Genomic DNA, 22038 nt, shown 5'->3' on the forward strand with positions numbered 1-22038 from the left:
GGCCCTTTCTTTGGAAGCGTTACTGCCTTCTCGCTTGGGCTTTACAGATGTGCCCGTGAAAGTTTTAGAAATCTTCATCCCTGGCCGTTAAAAAGCAGTTGCTACAGCCAAAAGCCGAGTGTGCGTTAGGCCTGTAAAGTGCTTGTAGCGGTAACTAACCCTCAGTAACGCAGCACTTCCTCTGCGACCTGCGTGTTGGTGTTTCGGTAACAGTGGTTTGGCCTCGACAGTCACACAGACCTCCCGTCAGCCAGAAATAGGCTCTGCAACGAGGAAACTGGCTTTTTTTAAAAATTAAGATTAATTTAGCACAGTTTGTGGTTTTCTGATATTCAAGTTACTGGTTATTTGGTGGAACTAGATGATCTTAAACGATCCCTTCCGACCCAAACCATTCTGTGGTTCTGTCTTCCCCTCTCTCACTTCAGGAGGGCATGTTTTTTCCTGTAGGTCATTATGATGTTCCTAACTTTCGGAATACTGCAGAGAGTTTAATTCTCTGCACTATTTCAGGGGTTGCGTTTGTAATGTTTTCAACTGCTGCAGGAAGAACAAAACCCTGAACTCATGTCCTAACAGAAAAGAAGGAAAAAATGATTTTCAGTTTCCTCTTTTAGAAAGTAACTACACCCACTTCTAGTTTTGCTTTGGGATAATAAACAATTAAATGGAAACATTTTAAAATCCAGTGTTCGTCTGTAACTTTTAAGTAGCTTCCTTTTGTTCTTCTTTTAAGGAAATTGAGAGAGCTCCACATATTCAAAAAGGTACGCTTGTGTGTAAGTGTTTGCCAAATTTTGGCTTCTTTTAGGAACACAAAGTGTACAGCTGTCACAAAAAGGAGGTAGCGAGAGGGAGGAGGGGTTTAAAACATGAACGATGCAACGAGTCAGCCCTCTCCCCAGCTCTCCATCTCCTTATGGCCTCTCTCTTCCCTGGGTGGAGGAAGGACAAAAGGAAGAAACGGTACAAAGTGTAAATCAGTAGTAAAACACAGTCGAAAAGAGATGAATTCTGGATGAGGGTTTGAAAAGGGAGGCTGAGGAAGAGGCATATAAGGCCGGTTGAAAGGAACAACTATATCAGGGTGAGAAGAAACTGGTTAATAGACAGTGTAAGGGCGTAAGATGCTATGCTGCAGGACCTAAATTTGCATGCCAGGATAATGGTACTCAAATTATGCCTTGCTTCTTTTTCTGATTACTGAAGACCCATGACATAGATAATTACAGTAATGAAAAACTTGTACTTTTAATAACTCTTGTCAAGCGGAATATTTAAGACTAAAAGAAAGGGAAGGGGAAAACAAGTCTAATCCTGTAGGCCCTTGCTCACACAAGGATTTCCACGCAGCCATTCCCTTACAGAAAGGAGATATAAAAGGGTGTGAAGACCTTACAAACAAACAAACCAAAACAAAGTATTTATGATCCTGCCACACTCATCCATTGAAATTGTTGGATTTTTTCTAATTTTCACTAGGAATGTGGTGGAAAAAGTAGGATGCTAATGTGCAGATGATGTCATTTGGTAATAAGGTTTATCCACCTACCTTATTCTATCCTGTAAAATATGGCTACAGTCAGGAATGCACTGAAGACAGCATTCTGATGCTGCTTATGCTCTGGCAAAATTACTTTCTTTTAAAATCTATTTTATTGTGTGTATCTTCTATTAATAGGATCGGGTGGGTTCAGAAAACGAAAGCATGACAATTTTCCACATGGTCAAAGAAGAGAGGAAAAAGAAAATCTTAATCCATCTTCAGCTGTGATGTCCTCTTTTAAATGTGAGTAAGCATTTGGAAAGCCAGATTATAAAAACACGTGGTACAGAAATTTTTAGGAAAATACTAATATTTAGTGATGGAATAAACCAGCTTTCTCTGGGGGAGACACTTGAGGGTAGTTGGACTCATGCTTCATACATTTAGAGCTTGGTGTTCTGCTTGTTGTGCACTGAGTCTTGAGAGTGGGATTTCACGTAGCTCCACCTCACTCATGACTTGCTCCGTTTTTTGAGCAAATCATTTTGGTCATTTGGTCACCTCTTCATTTTTGGTCATTGGAAATGTCATGTATGGCATCCTGTGAAAGAAAGTAGCTGTCACCCTCGCTCAAATTCCTGTCACTGTGATCTGAAGGAAAATTTCTTCTTGATATTTCATTGGTGGACTTGACTCATGATTTGGAAGACGTGAAAGATTTAAAAGATCAATATTTGTGACTTAGAGTTTCAGAAGAAGATTGAGGAGAACAGCATAAAATAAGAGGAACCAAGTTTTTTATCAAGGCAATGAGAAATACAGTTACTTTTGTGGCTTCATCTACTCTTTGCTTGCCAGCAAGCTGCTATGCTTTTCCAAAGGATATTTGCTTGTTTATTTGTTTGGGTTTTTTGGCAGACCCTTTAAAAATGTAGCCTCTTAGCTTATTTTCAGCATCTTCTCACACGGACACTTGGACACCTCAGACAGTCATGCAGGGAATGTGTTAGATGTTTTATAAATATCCATTAATGTTTTATTTAGTGGAATAATGGTCTATAAAATGTTAACGGTATCTGCGAAGCATTCATAGTATTTGGCTGTGATAACCAGATATACATCCTCTCTCCTCTCTATTCATTGTAGTTAGACAGAGACTATTTACATCAGTAAGTCAGAGATCTTATTTTAAGAAATTGATCTTACTTTGCTTTTGTGTTTCTAGTTCTTAGGGATTCTAAAATATTAGACTTTTGGCCAAGTATAATTGAGATGTGATACGCAACCTTTCTTTTTACTGAATAGTACATTTTTAAGAGTGTGTGTGTCTTAGTCAAGTGCCTTTGTTTTGCTTTAGAGACTGGTGAGTCTTACTCACTCATGATTGTAGGGGTTTGGTTTTTTATTTATCTTGCTGAATTTGGGTGAAATTTTGTCAGTTTCCTGAACAGCAGTATTGCAGAACAGATTTTACTAGTTAAAACAACTGTTTTACCTTAAAATTTTGGGGCTGCCGTAAAGCATCGTCAGGGTTGCTGGATATTTCAACCTGGCCTATGAAACAGAAGCAGTGTTAATGGTGACTTGGGCAGCTCCGGCAGGTGGCGGGCAGCAGTGGCCTCCACAGCTGTGCCCCATGCAGGAGAAGCTGCGGCTGCCCACCTTGGGAAAAGGCAGGTGGGGCTGGGCCCATGAGCAGTTAGCGTAGCATGGGCTTTCTGCTCTTCCCCTGCGCTTGTTAATAACGTGATAACCACGCTTGTTGCTGTAACGATTGACCCTGCAGCGTTTCAGCTGGAGCTCGACACCAGGCATGACAAATACGAACGGCTTGTGAAGCTCAGTCGTGATATAACGATCGAAAGCAAAAGAACAATATTTCTGCTCCACAGATTTATCAGGTGAGTCATGGTGGGTGTGGAAGCGTTCACAGAAGCTGCCTTGCGGTGTTGTCTGTATTTGCGATGAATAGCTGCAGTGTTCTGTTGCAAGGAATTTAATTAACTTCCCATAAACATCCTTTTGGGTGTATGTGAGCTGATGAATGCACACTCCAGTTGGAGAATTAAAAGGTGCTGGTTCAGGTTTCTCAGTTGGTTTTATTGACGTATTAAAGAGGATCAGAGTAGTAGAGTGTAACAGCAGATGAGAGCTTTCAGGAAGCTGGGAGAGAACCACATGCACCCTTCCTTCAGGTTAGTTGCTTCTGCAGTTACTTCACCCTTTTGGCTTTTTGCAGCCCCACCCTAGGTCATCAATGCAAAGAGGAGGCCGCTCGGCTTCTGTTTACTTCAATATGTACTGCAGCCTGCGAGGCTCTTGTGTGAAGTCTTGAGCTTCTACCTGTGTTCTCATGAGCCTTCAAGGAACCTTTGGAAGCCTCAGACAAACGAGAATAATAACAGGAAAATCTGGAGCTTTGCATAGCCTGTTGTATAAAATGTTTATTGTATGTGTCAAACGTTGGTCTTTATAACAGCTCTCCCTGTTCCTTTCCCCAAATTTATTTTTTGTTACCTATCAATGCCTTTCTGCTGTAGTGGTAACGATTTATAGTTGCCACAGTAGTAACCGTTATAAATAGGGATTATGAAGTTGCCCTCTCTTTAACTTTGTCTGCTGCAGGGAGGCATTGTGATAATTCTAGTAACCACTGTAGCCTTGACTGTAAATAGCTACTCCCACTGCCGGGGCCAGGTATGCTGGGAACTGGTAGAGGAAAGAACAACAACAAAAAACCTCCTCTTTACTCCAAATTTTAGATTCCTGTTTTGTAAGATATTCCTGTGTTTGTGAGAGTGGAAGCTTTCCATGCCGTATTTTTATTTCCTTCTCCTCTGCTTTTTGCTGTTATTGTGGCTTTACTTTTGGAAATCTGTTTGCTTTTATACATTTTCTCGAGACCGATCTATCAGTACTTCCTTAAATAGGCTGTAAACTAATGTAGCATATAGATTATTCGGGGGTGTGGGAGGGGGAAGTTTAAAGGAAATCAGATTAACTAAACTTTAAATGCCAAACATATTGTGGTTGCAAATCGGAGATTTCAGCTGTTCCTGAATAATTACTTTCTAAAAAAAAATCACATGTAGAAGTAGATCATATATTGTATTTTGCAATACTGAAATGTATTGCAGATTTTTCTTTTTTTTTTTTTTTAAGAGGTTGAAGGACTTCTGCAAATACTGATGGTTTTCCAGAATATTTTTGAAGCCTTTGGATGAGTTTCTCATTGTTCTTACCAGAACTGTGTTTGCAGGTTGATTATTTTCATTGTAAGAATCTACAGAATTTCAGAATCCACAGTAGGTATCAGTGCAAGTCAAACTGTTTCTGATTCAAATATCAGCTCTGCTTTTTCCTGAAGCCACTGAAAATGTATTGGTTAGTGAAAGAAAATGTATAATATTTTTTAAGAGATTGCTCAGGTTCCAAAAGCTGCTCTTTCAGTTTCTGCTTTACGATTGCAGTGCGCCCAATGGGGAAGAAATACTAAATGAATCTGAAGTCAAGCTAGACGGTGTCCGGCGGAAGATTAAGCAGGTTGCACAAGAACTGATTGGAGAAGACATGTATCAGTTCCACAGAGCTATATCACCAGGTAAATTATTTTGAAGTAGAGAAGTATGATATTTTGCACTAAGCTTAGTTTGTCTTTATGTAGCAGTGGTTCCTCTTCATGCCGCAGCCCTGCATTTGTTGCGTTTCTATGGCTTTAAACTGGGACTTGGGTTAATCTTTGTGGTTAGTTCTATCACTGCAGTTAAAGGAAGATTTAAATGGTAAACTACAACTGGAAAAATTTTGACCCTGAGCTAAACTGAAGCAGGGAGTAGTTGTAATGAATGTACTGGCTGGTCCTCTGTGACGGATGTGCAACACACTCATTTACCCACCTGAAGGGCTGTAATTTCTGGGAGGAGAGCGGGAGCGACTATCTTGTAAAATGATCCCATGAATTAAAATCCTTAGATTAGCATTTTCTTTCTTCTTAAGACTCAGAATGTCCTTCTGCCTCTGTGTTACCAGTGTTAAATCAGAGCATTAAATCTGTTTCAAGCACATCTTTTTCCACTCCTCTCTGCGAACAGCAGTCTTGACTAAACGTCCTTGAGAGAGCGAGTCCTAGTGCTTTCATGACTCTCGGTGTCAATCATCTTTCTTTGCTGACTCTTTGCTGACAATTTGAATCTTACCTAAAATGTTTATGCCTTGTGTGTGGCATCATATGAATAAAATCTGTAACTGCTTCTTTGACACCTTGGTCATGGTATAAAAGTGCCTTGTGTTTATCAATCTTGTTTTAAACATATTGGAATCCTGTATATGTTTCCTTGTTCAGGCAAGACTTCTTCAGCTGAGGAGAGCTAAAGGTTTGCCCCGAATGATTTAATTGTTTAAAAATGCCCACAGGATTGATTTGATAACTAGCAGGAAATACATCTATGTGATTTACAGACAAGCAGTGCACAGGTTGACCTGTACTTAGGTCTTACACAAAGTTAAGTTTGTTAAGAGTTAGACAGCTCTTGGGTGAAAGCACAGTTTGGCATTTCTGAAGCAGAAGGAGCTTGCCATTCTAGTCTTCAACGGCTCAGCTTCAGTTCCACAGTCCTCTTACTTGTGGTGCATTGGGTTGTTCAAATTAAATATAAGTGGTTATTCTTAGAAGAGCTGCTTACGATCTGTGTGCATCTTGCTGCTATTTCTGGCTTAGTACTGTGATGAGGCAATAAAGAGATAATGTGAAACTCCGGCACTACAGGTGACCTCAAACTGCGAACAAAACTAGTCCCAAGTATATTATTAGTATCTTGACATCCTGAAAATGCATTTGGATTTTCATCTTATCTACTGCTTATAGAAGCTGAAAATCCTTGCGTTCGGTGTTACGAAGTACACTTTTTGAAAGTGTCACTGGGACTTGCAAACCTTGGCTGAGTAACCCATGCCGTTTGTTGTCCTGTGTGACTCATGTAACGCTGTCTGTAGAACAGCAGCATCCGAGGTCTGCTGCCTCATGAATCTGTGTGAGACCTCATGATACAAGCTGTCAGCCTTGCCCTTTGTGCAAAATTGTGGGCAACCAGTTCCTCTGCATCAGCTCCTTCTTGTGAATTGTCTCTGTTTTCTTAGTTCGTGGCTTTGTGTGGGTAGATTCAGAGGTGTACCTCCCTCTATTTTTACCGAGGGGCAGCTTGCCTGGGGTTAGCTTGCATTCGTCGCAGATGTAATACAGTAAGGCCTGCGTAGCCGGCAGATGGAAACTCGCTGCGTGGTAACTTGCGTATGTACCAATGCCTTACAAAGCAAGTGAGCAAACCTGATACTACATTTCTACTGCCACTGCCTCTCCTCTAACTGAAAATAAAATACTCATTTTGGTTTTTAAAAAATACATCTTTTCCAACCTGAAAAGTTTAATATTTATATGAAAGCTCTATAAACTAAAGCTAGCCATAGCAACCAGAAAATAAAGAAATTAATGAAAAAATTTCGGTTCAGGTTTGCTTTGTGTGTTTGGTAGATACTCATACACAGTCAGCTATACTGATTCTCCTGCGTAATCATTTCTGACCATCAAAATGGACCTGAATAAACTCTTCAGAAAACAATTGAAATGATGCTATCGGAAACAATTCAGCATTTCTTTTCCCCAGTGCCTTAAATCTCGGCCTCTTAAAATGACTGGGAGAGCAGGCCAAATTACTGCAGACTTCTGCAGAGGAAGTTAGAGGCCTGCTGCGTGTGCGTGAAGACTCAGTGCCTCCGCAGCTCAAAGCTTTTATACGTACAACAGCATGTCCCATACACTTGCATGGGACTTGTAATGAGTGAGATTGTCATAGATTTCAAGAATTTTCTTATTATTGACTTAAGGTGACTTCAGAGAATGAATCTTACTGACCTCTCTAGGTAAAAAAAGGAAGGCAAAGAGGTAATAGTACACTGCATAATAAAGGGCAGGAGAAGTCGGCTCTGCTGTCCATCTATCTAGCAGTCAGGTGTGCAGTCTCTCAAACAAGTGGCTGAACTCCGCATTTTTTGGATGGAACCGAAAGATAGAAATACACAGCACACACACCCCGTGGCAGCTCTGAAGCCCTCAGAGTTTGCTCTGCGTTGGTTTGGAGTTAACACTCACAAAGGCTGTACTTTTACCTTTTTCCTCTCGTCAGGTGACATGAGTCAGTGGCAAGTCTGTGGAATCTCCTCAGTTGTAAAATACTGCCTGGCCCTGAAATCTCCCCATTGTTTCTGTAATTAAGTAGTTCTTTCCTCATAAAATACAACTGAAATAAGCTGCCTTAATTCCATTTCTGTAGGTCATACACAGTGTCTACTGAAATTCTGGTTCATCCGCACGTTGCTGCTCAGTGAAGGGAGTTTGCTCCAGCTGATGTCCACCGTATATGTTTTGTCAGGGCGTGTGTCACTGAGAAGATGGGGAATGCTTTTAGGCATTGTTTAAATGAGCTTGTGTGTATGACAAGTATGAAATGCAGACTTTCAGCCTGAGCATTACTCTTACCTTGTTCATTAACTCCTCTGCTCTCCAGTTAGCCATTGGGATGGCAAAAACGGAACGTGCAGGCACTTGTTGATCTGGATTGCGCTGAATCTAGGATCAAGGAGGTGATGGAGATGTGGAGATGCTTGCCAGACAGACTACGAAGCTGAGGTAGAAAACCTAGAGACATGAAGAATGAGGGGACAGTTAGATAAAGAGCAGGGAATGCTTTATTCCCCCTGGCCCCCACAGTTCATGAAGAACTGTAATTGAGAGGGAAAAACAGTGGTAAGAGTTAAGAACGTTGCTTTTGGTTTTGATTTGAAATTTAGTGTTCTTTAGTTGTTGCTTTGCTTTTTTCGCAGTGGAAAAAGCTTGCCTGCCTCTTCAAAAATATCTGTAGGTAGGAAAAGTGCTAGATCTTTTGTCTTTATGGATTTCCTAGAGCTCTAAGTCTTGACCTTCCTTACTCAGTTTTCAATTATGATTCTGTATTTTAAAGAAATTCTGGAGAATGAGTTAAAAAGCTTTTTATGAACACAAACATTGCCATTAAACCGCCTTTTTTTCTTCAGAAAAGAATAAAGAAACGCCTGTGTCCCATATCTCAAAAGCAGCATGTCTAATTAACCTCAAACTTCCTAAAAATATTCTCCTTTGTCTTGAAACCAAACATGAAACATCCTCCTGTTCCCCACCCTGCCTCCCTCAGAAGGAGTAAAAGGGATCAAAACTGGGCTTATAATGGAAACCATCGTAGTAGCCTTAACTGGGGAATCATGACTGTCTGCATGATAAAGATGCCTAATACGTATTTTATTCAGTATAATAACTGTTAGCCTATAAATAGAACAGCACTATGAGTATAATGCTTGGGAATATTGTTTGCCACTTGCAATTGTTAAATGCTTTTTTTGGGGTTACTCCAAGCAGTTGTTCTTTTGACTTGAAGATAAAACAATTCTGGCAGCGCACTAAAGGAGTTTCATGCTTTCCCTCATTAAGAATAGTGCTAATGGCACGCAGGACGTTTCCCCAAAGGACACTTGCATGAGCTCAAACACTGAGTATAGCACTAATTGAACAACAACAAAAACTGATGACTGTTTTCTACACGTTTCTTAACAGTACAGATTGTCCCAGGGGATGATTAAACAAGCAAACAAAGAGATACTGAAATAATGAGGTCTTTTTTAAATGTAGAGCTCTTCATTTGTTATGTTAGAACGTTCCGCTTTGTTGGTATTTTTAAAGCTTTACTATTTGCAATATAGAATTCCTGCCCCTTTGCCCCACTTTGCAGTGTATACCTTCTATATCCTGTGAGGAAACGTGCGCTGTTTCTTTAAAATTGCGAGGCACGGTGCAAGGAAAGGGCTGAAAAAGATTGTACCATTTTGTGAAGGGGAGGATGGAATATTTCAATATTTTACATATGTATTTGCGTGTCTGTGTGTTTGGGTATTTATATAAAACTCTAAGATACTAAGGAAAATATCAGTAGTATACAGGGAAGACCTGTACGAGCCTGAGAGACAAGAAAGAGGGTGCTCTGGGGCATGTTAGGATTTGTGGAATTATTCTAAGCATCTTCTAAACCTGCTCTGCATAAATGTGTAAAAACTTGCTTGATGCAGAGGGAGACCCAGGGTTGTGTAATAGGCTGGCGTCGGGTAGGATCGAATGGGGTTTTGTTAAATGAAATCTAGCTCTTTGGAGGCTTACTTGGGTTTTTTGTCCCTCAACAGTAAGGGCGTGTGAGAGAACTGTAAGGCTCTGGAGGTGTTAAACTATTTTCTGTAGGGCGGCTTGTTTGAAAAACCTCTCGGAGTGATAGTTTCAACGCCGGTGTTGATGTTTTCACAATGAGGTGCTTCGATTCTGCTAGGAGCAGGTATAGGTGTGGCGTTATCTTCACAGCTGATAGCCCCTATTCAATACCGGACAGGGAATGAGGAATCCATAGTTCTCCGGGGGCGCTTCAGCGGGGGGGCGTAGAGCGGTGATGGTAGATGCGACCAGCGCGTTGTTGGCTGACCTTTCTCTTTGCTGTGCGCCAGCAGCAGTGGTGACTGGCGTGGTGTGCGTGGAGCAGCTCATTAGCTCTTTATCATGTCTGCACTTGCTCTCAATAGGATTAGATGACGAGGCTGTAAAATGTCAGCACCTTGTCAGAACTATTGCTCTGTGACTGCTGCCGCTGATGGGGTAAATTCTGTGTAAAAGTTCAGCACTGACGCAGTCTAACACATCATTTATCTTGTGCAGGTGCTATTTGTGTTCGGAGAGAATGATACAACGCAGTTTATTTCTGTCCCCTGCCTGACGCCATGTAGAGTCACTTTAGGCGTGTACTCATACTGCAACACACTGCATTGCTGGTTTGGACAAAGCCAGTTAAGTCTGCCTGGATGAAAAGGAAGTACTTTAATTTTGCTAGAATACGCTTTTTGAGCTGCAGTATGCAGGACCACCAAGCATGATGCTGTAAGAAATGCCATGGAGATGAGTGGGCTCTGTCTAAAGCGGCCAGATTTATACTACTGATTATTTAAGTAATACTGGGGTTTTCTTGGTTTTGTATGAAGGATTTGGATTAGAACACAAACTAAAGGAACCATCCAGGTGATGATATCTCTGTTACCTGGTTTTTTTTGTTCTTAACTTTTTCACTCAGAATACGGAAAAATCATCTCATAGTTGAGCTGTGCTAACTACTTTTGTGAACACGTATGTATTTCTGAAATTATACCAAGGTATAGAACTATTCTGCACGTCAGGAACAGTACAGGGAGGACATTTTTTTCTTCATAAGAAAGTTTAAAAACCCTGAGGAAAATAGGTGGCATACTTAATAATAGGTTGACGATAGAAAGGAAGAGCTTTCTACTGCATGAGGAAGGTATCATGAATTGTAAACGTCTCACCCAGGAAAGAACTTCAGTACACCTAAAACTTGAAAGGAAAGCTATCCATGAAGGAAGCAATCAGGTTTCTGCAAGATGGTGGGAAAACATAACACAGGAACAGGATGTAACTGAAGAATTAAAGTTAATCTCTTTGCTGTTGTGGGTGAGAGGTAAAATGCCAGAAATGGAAACAAAGTTTCCTGATTATAATGGAAAATTAATGGGATTTGTAGTGAACAAGCTAATATTTATCAGATCTAATTCTGTTAATTTATTTGTTTCTCTTTTCTGTTACTTTCTCTGTTTCTCTGGTGTTCTCACACCACCAAGTGTGCCCACAAACTTTGCCAAACTGATTTTCTTCACCCTGCAACTTTCTTTTTTGAGACTCGATACCTTCAGCTTTTCATGTTTTATTACCCTTTGATTATTTCTGATTCATGCCTTTTTCTAGGTTCTTCCAGGGAACGTGAAAAATCAGCAACTGCAAAGCCTCTTACTTTTTATGAATTCAGACATGACCAAACAGGGCATGGACTATGTGAGCATTGATTGTCAGCTGGTTCCTGAATGAGCCATTGAGTTCAGAAAAAAGCCGTTGAGGGCAGCGGGAGTCCGTAAGAGGAGCTGTGTACAGTCCTTTAAAGACGTGTGCTGTGGGTCCGGCCACACTGAGATTGCCCTTTCTTGGTTCTAACGTAAGACCTAGCTGTCCTCAAGTGTTGCAGTACTGTTTTGGCAAATACTGTGGTTGTTTACATGAAAATCTGAAACTAGAGACGTTCAGTTTCGTGGCCAGCAAATGGAGGAGACCTTGTGCTCTGGCTCAGGAATTTTTTTCAACCCTGCAGCTGTTAACATCATAGACAAGAGCTCTCCGGCCTTTTCCAGCCTTTACAGGAACCGAGTGCAGGTGGACCATGAGAGAAGACCAAGGCAGATTTATGAGCATTTCGTTTGTTTGTTTAAAATCACACAGGAGAATGTGTCATAGAGGAACTCCATTCCAGGAAGTAACTAGTATGGTGATTAGGTTTTTGTTTTGCGGTCATGTGGTGAGAAACAGGGCTTGGTGAGTGGTGACGTACCTTTTCTACCATCTCACCGGATCTATATTTATGAGGATAAATGGCTACTATTGGTACTTCTGACATGCTGCTGAGTTGGGGTTGCTGCATGGAAACATCAGCTTGAGAACTTTCACTGGGGTTTGAACTCAAGAAGCTGTGTTGGTGTTAGGTGCTCTTCCTCCTTTGATCATAGAACTTCCTGGCTGAGTTAGAGCTTCCTTTCTTTGGTGCCTTGAACGCTTGCTCTACTAAGGCTGTTAGTAGTGTAAAATTTGCCATCTAGCTGAATGGCTTTTAAAACGCTGCATCTATTATCAAGGCGGTCAAAGAGGTTGGGAAGGCTGCTTGCCACGGGAATAGTTGGGGTGGGTTTTTTGTTTGGTTTTTACTAACTCATGTAGGACGTTGGCTGCTACAAAAATACCCACCCTTTGGAAAAAAAACCTTGGTTACAGAAGTAACCACTGTACATCCCTCAGTTCTTCAGGTTAGGAGCAAAATGAACTGTGAATTTCTCATCCACTGTCAATCATCTGCCAAACCCCGAGTGTTTGTCACGTGCACACGTGTTTCTGATCATAACAGAAAGGCTCGATTAAACTCTTCTCTGCAATGAGAGATTTAAAAACTCTTTTCAGTTCTCTGCAGGGTTTTTGTGCCTGTTTGGGGAAATAACTTAACTCTTTCAGGCCCCTGTGCCTATTAAATAGGGAACCTGTGTTTGTTTCTGTAGTTATTGGGAAAACAGACTAGTCTTGGGATTGCCTTTCCCCTAAAGTTGGTGTGCATTCCACTTTAAACAAAGTGCAAACAGTATTAACACCTCAGTATCTGAAATACATCACTTCAACACATGCAGCTAGAGGGGAGCAGAACTTCTGGGTGGTCATAGATGTGTGACGTAGCAGTTGACTCATCAACAAAGTATTCGGGGCTTAATATGCGAAATGTGTATCTATTGAATTACTGGGATAATAGTAAACCACGTCAGTCAAATCACTGCTACCTGTAATATACATTCTTTATATTCCATTAATAATCAGTTCAAGGTTATTTAAAATAAGTTTTTCTGACAAATATTCACATCCAGGTTTGTACTGATTACTAAAGTGATTTCAAAACCGGATTGATGCAATGGAGCAGTTTGTTGATGTGGATGTGGACTTGGCTGTGATTTTTCTCTCCCCATTTCCCTTAAAAATGGAAAGACTACTTGTAGCCCGACCTGCCATAATGACTCAGCTTTTGAAATATTACTCAGTGAATAGAAACAGATTTTTTCCCCCAAAAAATTGTATACTTTTATGTACGTTTGTTCTAGTGCTTTTATTTGTATTTGTTAATTAGTCCCATTTTATAAAATCCAACCCTGAGTGGAATTATTCTTTTAAGACATTTTACAACAGGATGTCCAGAGTATGCCTGTCTCTGAGGATAGCTGGCTTCTTGCTGTTTTGCTCTGTTATAAAATTAACCTTTGACTTCACGCTCACAGTCAACAAAGCAGTCGGCTTGTTTCACAGCCTCAGTTTTAGTTTAATTACTTAAGTTTCTATCCCTTGTGCATGGAAAGAGACCTGTGAATCTGAGGAATCATTGCTAAACCTGCAGAGAACTTAGATGGAAGAGACTGAGGTGTAAATTGTTGGTTTCATCTTAATTCTGAATCAAAATTACTTAATTTGTGTATTAATACTTTTAAATTTATTGCTTGTACTTGTTTCAGTTGATGTACCTGGTTAATTATTTGCTTATTCCACCAGTTCTCCCCTGATCAACACCCTTGTGGAAGTCTGTTCTTTACGTCTACCATCCTACCCATGTTCTGCAGAGTTTAGTAACAAGGATTCTCCAGTTTAGCTTCAGTTTTACTCTGTTTGGGATTTCCACAAGAATATAAGTTTGTTCGTTTGTTTTTCCTGGGTTGGGTGGCTTTTTTTGGGTTTGTGTGTTTGTTTTTAGTGAGCGTAACTTGCCAGCCTAACCATGATGATGAGTGTGCCTGTGCTGATTTGATCTTGTAATGAAGTGGCAAGTGGTTGGTTTCACATGACTAGCCCTGCAAATTATGTGCCCCACCCTTCACAGAGTGATCCTGCAAGAAACTTCCTCCATGTGTCTTCCTGCCATCTTTCTAGTGGCTGCTCTTGGCCTGTGATTCATGCTGCATAGGAAGGAATCCCGCTGGAGCTGGGTAAGGGGACACAGACTGTCATCTGCTTGTGCCCTAACCATCAGGACAGGCTGCTCTGTGACCAAAAAGATACGGAGAAGGCGGAAAGAAAGAGGATGAAGGGATGGAAGGAAAATGAGTTTGAGAAGAAGCTTATTCGGGAAGGTGGCAGGTAGCATTGGCTTTGCTAGCCGTAAGGCCTGAGTGGCATGATTTTAACCCATTTTTAAACTCTTGAACAGATACTTAAAGGAGGACATGAAGCAAACAAAATTTTAGGGAGATACTTTCACCTCTTGTTTGATCTGTCATTCTGGGTTTGATCTGTCATTCTGGGTTAAAACTTCCGCGCGTGCATGCAGGTTCGTCTCAGGTGGAATTAGATTTTGTTTCCCCTAACTTGACTCCTGCAATTAAGGAAGTTCTATTTTTTACTCATTTTTTAAGCTGAACTATCTTTTCCTACCCCTTACACATTAATTTGATTCTTGGATTGAGTGCTTGAATGACGTGGGTTGCTGGTGGGGGGTTTTTTTTTGTTTGTTTTTTGGTTGGTTTTTTTTAAGAAACCTGATTTCTTGCTAAGTTTCTTAGAGAAACTGATTAACAGTTCTGTCTCAGGGCTTGCCTGTGTAGCTAAGGATAGGTGTCTGGAATACCAGCTGATAGAGCTGGCAAAAAAAAAATGCACAAACTTTGATGAACAAAATCTCTCCTTTATAGATAATATGTGCTCAGAAGATACCTCAATGTAACTTTCTGGTTCTTACATAGAAAATTATTTTTCAAAATCCTGAAGGAAGCTGTTATACTGGGTCACTATGCCTTGTCACTAGTACAAGGTATTTATATAGAGTACATGTAATAAAATATCAAAGTACTTAAGCATTTTGTTAACTTACATCTGTAAGGTCACATCTTCGGAGAAGTGCTGGTGGAAATACTACAGTGCTTTTATTTGGAATTTTCTGTCCGTTACATAGAAAGGCAGTCTTACAAACTATTCCATTACTGGCAGCTCAGTCTGTAAATAAGCCACTTTTGGAATAAATCCAAAATGAGAGCATAAGGGGAAAGGTATTGTTGGATGGTGTAGTGAAATGGGATGGGGTTTTTCACCTTGGGGATTGTTTGCTGCAAATAACGGATGTCCTACCATTAAGCTAAAACAACATGTTTAAACATCCTTCTACCTGCACATGGAAACACCTTATTTCAAGGTCTCAGGTCATTGAAGTGTCATGTTGTAGCTACTTGGGGAAGAAGGAATTTTTAAAGAAAAAAAAAAAAGGTCAAATACAAATGTTTTTTTGCAAAGTAGCTGTAACCAGTCTTTGTTACCAGTCTGTTTGCGATGGTATCGACTTTAAATGGGGTTCTGTACAGCTTGCTTGTAAACAGTGGGAGATAGGAGTCCCTAATTGCGAAAGGGAACAGTAAATGACAAACCACACCGTGTGGCATTAACAGGAGTGAGGAGAAGAGTGGAACAAGTCAGCTGGGGTGGGACGGTGGGAGGAGGTTAAATGTGTGCGCACACATACCTTTAAGTATGCCTATATAAAAAATACATACAAATGAATGAATGGAGGAGCCAAACACTTGTCCTGGAAAAGGACAAAAGATGTGTGGAGAAGCTGTAAAGTGGAGTGAGCTGAAACTGGAAGTCAGGATTGATGGAGAAAGGTTTGAGAGCCGGTTTGATCTCTCTGAGAACGTGGGAAAACACCAGGTTGATTCTTCAGATGTGACAGCCTTCCCCACAGATAGCAGAGAGAGGTTCTCACAGATGCTGTCACCTTGAGTGCTGCTGCATCTGGCAGCTTACAGCTTATCCACAGAAAAAGCCCAGATTTCGTAATGCATTACTGGCTGTGTTACATCAGAGGGTAACTCAGGAAGGGAAGGGGTGATGAAATCTACTTCTCTGCAGCTTCTGAAGTTATTTATCTTACAAGATCCTGGGTAGCTTTTATCTAGTGTTCTGCTGTTGCTTGTGCCCAGAATGCTTTACCCGAATCCAGCTGATTAAATTATTGTATTTAATTGTCCTTGAAGCTCCCTGTGTGGGTTGGGAATTGTGGACAGCAGTGCTGGGTGCAGCTTTGGTTGCCGGAGGTTTGTTCTCATTCTCCCACTGCTGCTGGACAGAAGCATGAAGGGTGCAGGCTGAATTGCCTCCCCTTGCCTTGCAAGTACCTATTTGAGAGGAAAAATGCAGGTCACTCGTCACACTTTTGTGAGTGTAATGTGGAAAGCCCTCTACAATTGAATCTTTTCTTGAGGTTACCTGTAGTTTTCCGGGGGTATTTCCACCCTCGTATGTTATTCTTCTGTGTTCTCTTCTTTTTGATTTAGACTTTTTCTTTGATCCAGATGAAGTCTAAATTTGCTGCTTCCTGCATATCTCTGTAGGCTGAGGTTCTGGCCCTGCAGAGGTCAGCTGAGGATTTTAAGATTATTCTGATGGAACCAGGATTCTGCTTCTGGTACCCTTGGGTACTCCCACATTTTCTCACTTTTCTCACTGGCAAAACTATTGCTTAATCCTGGCCTTCTTGCAGCGTGGTACGGCAGTGTCACCTCTTTGCTTCTCTTGAAGTGAAACCATCCCTTCAGAATAGCTCTCCTAGAGCCATCTGTCACGTTACAGCCTGTTCCTTTAACATCCTCCTTTGGTGCTTTCTCTGTGCATAGGTCAGATATACACGTGCGTTGATTGTGTCCTCAAAACTATTCTTAGCTTAGTCCTGCTGTTGCTGGTTGTTCCAGGTTTGTTTTTGCTTTTTTTTCTACCAACACTGCCAACTTCAGCTTTCTGCTTATGAACTTTTCCCACATGCTTTCCCTAAATCTGCTCTCTGCACATAAGGAAAAGCTGACAGAACCTGTGAAATCACTGTCTGAACATTCAAGCTGTTTTAGATCTCACCTTTGCTGTAATGCTTACAGAAAATCACCGTCTGCTAAGTACATGGCAAGAGGTAATTGTGGCAGGTCACTGCATATGGCATACAAATCTGGTAAAAGCTACCTCTGTTATCCCATCTTTTATTTCCTTGACGTCACACCAACTCCTTTTGTGCCCTTGCATGCCTTGTTTTTAGAGTATAAGTTCTTTTGGACAGAACTGTTGTTGCTGGCTTGTGTCCAGCTTTTCATCCACCAGTACCCCAAGTCCTTCTCCTCAGGGCTGCTCTTGATCCCTTCATCTCCAGCCTCTATTGATACCTGGGGTTGCTCCAACCCAGGTGCAGGACCTTGCACTTGGCCTTGTCGAACCTCATGAGGTTCACACGGGCCCACTTCCTGAGCTTGTCCAGGTCCCTCTGGATGGCATCCCATCCCTCACGCTTGTGAATTCCACCACTCAGCTTGGTGTTGTCAGCAAACGTGCTGAGGGTGCACTCGATCCCATGGTCTGTGTCACTGATGAAGATATTAAACAGTACTGGCCCCAGTACGGCCCTCTGAGGGACATTATGGGGAGCTGCTGTTCAGTATGTTTCCGAAAGTAACACGATGCTTTATGCTGGTATTACAGAAGGTTCTGAATGAAGAATGCAGTTGGAGTAAAAACTTGAAACTGTTTATCTGCTGTGTTTTTGTACGTCAGCAGCATGCTGTGCTAAATCATGTTTTGATGCTGTTTCTGGATTATCTTACTTTTGACTTTTTGCAGTAACCTTAAAATTGTCTCACTTAGATTTCAAAAAAAAAAATTAAATAATTGTGAACACTGATCATTGCTGGAAAGTTTGAATCATTGGTTTAATTCCTCTGCTGTTTTTGCAGGACTTCAAGAATATGTTGAGGCAGTCTCATTTCAGTACTTTATCAAAACACGATCTTTGATTAGTGTTGAAGAGATCAACAAGCAACTAATATTTACAGCGGAAGACAGAGAAGAAACAACAAACACGGTAAAAGTTTTTCTTTTCTTGTGTGACAAACGTCTTTCTGGGATGGAAATGCAACCAGGAGGCTTAGTCACATTTTTGGCATCTGATTAAATGAGGCCCGTTAGTGGAATGGCATTGGATATACATATGGGCTTTGACTCACTTGTTCAAAACATGCTTTTAATTCTGGCAAGTAGTAAACTAAATCTGTGGGATACAAGTTTATAAATTATAAATTTCACATCCTTTTTATTCAAAGCAAGCTGAACTCCTTCTGATAGGGGGAAGATCCAGGATAGTGAAATACTAGCAAGAAAATGTAAAGATGGGATCTTTAATGGCCAGGACTGCCCCTAAGTCCTACCGGAGTCTGGCGATGTAGCAGAAGTTGGGGAAGACAGAAGAATCCAAGGCAGGATGAACTCCATGAACGAGATCTTACTGAACTAGTCACAGGAAGCACTGTATTCAGCTTCTGTTAAAATACACTGTGCACATGTCTCAGCTTGGCCGTTTGTAACTTCCCTGGAGTTGGTCTTCGTGCTCCCCCTCAGAGGACAAGCTTGTATCCCATCATACCTTAGTCCTACTACTGTATCCGCTCTTTCTTGACTTACCCCTGCTTCCACCCTGCAATAAATAGAACTTGTTGCATAGGGACGAACTGCAGCTACGGACCGCAGTAAGCTGGGTTTGGTTTGGTTGTTGACAGGGCCCCAAAGGCGACAGCGTAGTAGCGTCCAGAAACGCAGGCGCGGCGCGCAACAGTGCCCAGCGCTGCTGCTTTAGGGCGATTCCCGAGTCTGCTTCTGCCCAAGAGATTCTGCACTTCTTATTCTTTCTTTGTTTTCGTGGTAAGGTATTTGCAAAGAAAGCAAGTTTTTAGCTTAAGTTCATTTGTCCTTACCAGAGGCAAACCCATCGTGACACGCTTGTTTTAACAAACTGCGAACTTGTTGACCCCTGCACACACGCCTCTGACCAGAATTGTGAATTTGGGGTGAGCAGCACGTTATGGGAACGAGGGAACAGAAAGAAACCTGCATTGTCTCCCAGGTTACCAATATTTTGGCAGTAAAAAGTATTGGAAACTTGGATATAGGAGCAGACCTGTGACTTTGTGATGAGCTTTCTTCATGAGGTGTTTTTAAAGCTATTTTAATGAGTCCAGTTGATGTAAAATGGATCTCAGAACTATACCTATCAGCTTCTTGTAGGAAATGTATTTTGAAATTCAAGATTCTATTACATAATTATATGGCTTGTTTTCATAATGCAGACTCTCTTTAGTTCTTGATTGCTGTGGTAGCTTTGGACGGACCATTTAGGGAAAATTTTAACCTATTAGGCTGAGATCTGTCAGACAAAAGAAAAGAAAAAGCAACTACAAATAAAAGTTGGTAGAGAGACGTGATAATTCTGTTTGCAGGTAGAGATGGTAGAAGCGGGGTATGTTTATCTTGTGTGCTAGAATGGAAATCGCCTCTTGAGTGGAAATGATGCTTTCACATCTTCTGGTGTGCTGGAAGGAGAGAAGTGCTTCTGAAATGATGTGTGGAAGTGCCATGCAATTTAATTTTCCAGAATGCTTTGAATTACCAGTTAGGTTAGGTAAGTTAGCGCGCATGTGAACCATTACCGACTGCTTTTTTCTTACTTCTCTCTACTGGACTTTGTTCTGTTCTGTCCTCAGACCTCCAATTCCCATGATAAACCACCACACACTTGGAGCCTGAAGGTAACGCCCGTCGATTACCTGCTGGGAGTGGCCGATCTAACCGGGGAGCTGATGCGGCTGTGCATCGGCAGCGTTGGCAACGGTGACATAGACACGCCGTTTGAACTGAGCCAGTTCTTGCGTCAAATTTATGATGGTTTCACTTTCATTGGCAACACCGGACCTTATGAAGTATCTAAGAAGCTGTATACCTTGAAACAGAGTCTGGCCAAAGTAGAGAATGCCTGCTACACGTTAAAAGTACGGGGATCTGAAATCCCAAAGCACATGCTGGCTGATGTGTTCTCCACCAAAACAGAATTGATTGACCAAGAGGAAGGTCTTGCTTAAAATAAGGAGACGGCCACAACTCGGGGCAGAGGATGTAGAGAAAGCTTTTTAGTTATGGTTTGTGGGGTTCTGACCCTCCTCAAAGATTTTTAGGTAGAGACGTTTTTAGTTTTATCTACAAGAAGATTGTTTGCGGTGGTCGTTTGTAACCAAAAATATTTCTTATGATGTACAAGAGGACAAATGTTTGACTTTATCCTCTTGCTGTGGAATTTCCTGTATTGCTCCATTGTCTCTCCTTTCAGAATGACCAGACTATCCACTGGGCTCTACACCAGTGACTGTCAGTTGCGTGAGTCACCTCCAACTGTTGTGGCTGCTGTTAGCCGTTTTCAGAAAGCACAGTAGTGGAAAAAAAAAGATTAGGTGCTGTTACTTAGCATTATCCATCCGTTTCTGGTGACTCCTGTTTTCTGAGTATTTGGGTTCTGTGCTCATGTCATACCTAAACTGATGCACCTATGTATGTTTACGTTCATCCCTTGACCTGCAGCGGAGGTGGTCTCAGAGGTGCCACGCAACTTCAGTTTTCTCTGATTAATGCTTTTGAGCATGAAACTGAAGCTAAGTCAACTTTCCACCAATTGACAGTGAAGCTAATTACACCGGGTAAACACTACTGCGCACTCCTTATTTTGGGGCTCCATTTAAACCCAGCTCTGTTTTAGCTGACACTGGTATTTCACAGTTTTGACATGAGCTAGGGAATCCACAAAGAAATCCCCCAGCTGTGGGATGTATTGGTTTACATTTTCTGTAACAGTTTCATGCAGACCCTGACACCTTTCGGTTTGTGGCTGAAAGCAGAAGACCTACCGAGTATGTTTAACACGAATAATTTGGTGTGAGGGCGTGCAGTTTTGGTCTGAAACGAGTGTGGTTGCGGGGGCGTTGGAAGTCTGTTCTCCGTTGTTTGTGCTGCCCTGAGGACCTCCAGTGGGGTTGAACTGGTACAAGTGCCATGGGGCTAGCCAAGCTGTAAATAGCTGTTAGAAGGAACTATATCATGTGCGTGTTCCTATGGAAAGGAAATTGCAAACAGAAGTACGGCAGACATTCTGACTTCCACATTTATCTTTGAGGTGGGTATGTCACTATTGGCAAAAAATCAGGGCTTTCTGCCGGTGTCTGAAGTTATGAAAGTCTGATAATGTACATTATGCTAAAGGAAAGCAGATAAAACAACATGATCTTTAGACTCCAGGAAATAGGCCTCCCAACTGCAATTGAAAATACTGCATGTTTTTTATTTCCACTTCCATATGCTGTGATACTGCCAATATTTTTCCCATGAGCATGTCCCGAGTAGCTGGGATTATCTGATATGTGGATAGGAACGGGTAAATACATTTCTGTCACGTTTTTTCCATTGTTCCCACATAAAGCAATATGTGGTGGGTTGAAAAAGGAGTGGCTTTTTTTCCTGTTGTTTAATACTGGTTTTTTACAATAAATTGTGTAAAGCGGTCGCTGCCTGTACGTTGGTCCTTCTGCCTGTCAGTCCCAGCACTCACGTGTGAGTTTCCCACTGTGCAGGACCTGACTTGGAAATTTCGCTCCATTCCTATATTCATAATTTGAGGGGCACTTTCTGATCCTCAATCTCTCTTCTTTTTCTCCCTAGCTTTATTCTGTAAAGCCTGAAAAAACTAGTTAGGATAGAAACTTCATGGGATCCTCTTGAATTAAAAAACTATAAAGGATTCAGGTGACAACAAGAAGGTCGTCGCTGGAATAAATTGCAACAGTACCCACATTTTTACATCTCTCCTTGTTTTCTCTCTGCTTTTTGTCCTGATGTGAAGAAGCAGAGGAGGAAAGAGGAGAAGGTTATTTATTAACAAGGAATGATTTGGAGTTTTTTCGGCTGTTCTTTTCCCCAGAAACGTATGCATCTAGTATTTCAGTTGATGCAGGTG

General features: G+C 41.4%; 1 protein-coding gene across 1 annotated transcript; it reads left to right on the forward strand.

The window, feature by feature from the left end:
* Positions 1-1686: 1686 nt before the first annotated feature.
* Positions 1687-20265, forward strand: TSNAX (translin-associated factor X). Its single transcript, XM_010146574.1, has 5 exons — positions 1687-1789; positions 3273-3387; positions 4957-5087; positions 17945-18072; positions 19745-20265. Exons 1-5 carry the CDS (start codon positions 1774-1776, stop codon positions 20117-20119), a joined length of 765 nt encoding a protein of 254 aa, XP_010144876.1. The 5' UTR covers positions 1687-1773; the 3' UTR covers positions 20120-20265.
* The last annotated feature ends 1773 nt before the right edge of the window (positions 20266-22038 follow it).

This window comes from Eurypyga helias, unplaced genomic scaffold (assembly GCF_000690775.1).
Source record: "Eurypyga helias isolate BGI_N326 unplaced genomic scaffold, ASM69077v1 scaffold32762, whole genome shotgun sequence".
NCBI classification, from domain to species: domain Eukaryota; kingdom Metazoa; phylum Chordata; class Aves; order Eurypygiformes; family Eurypygidae; genus Eurypyga; species Eurypyga helias.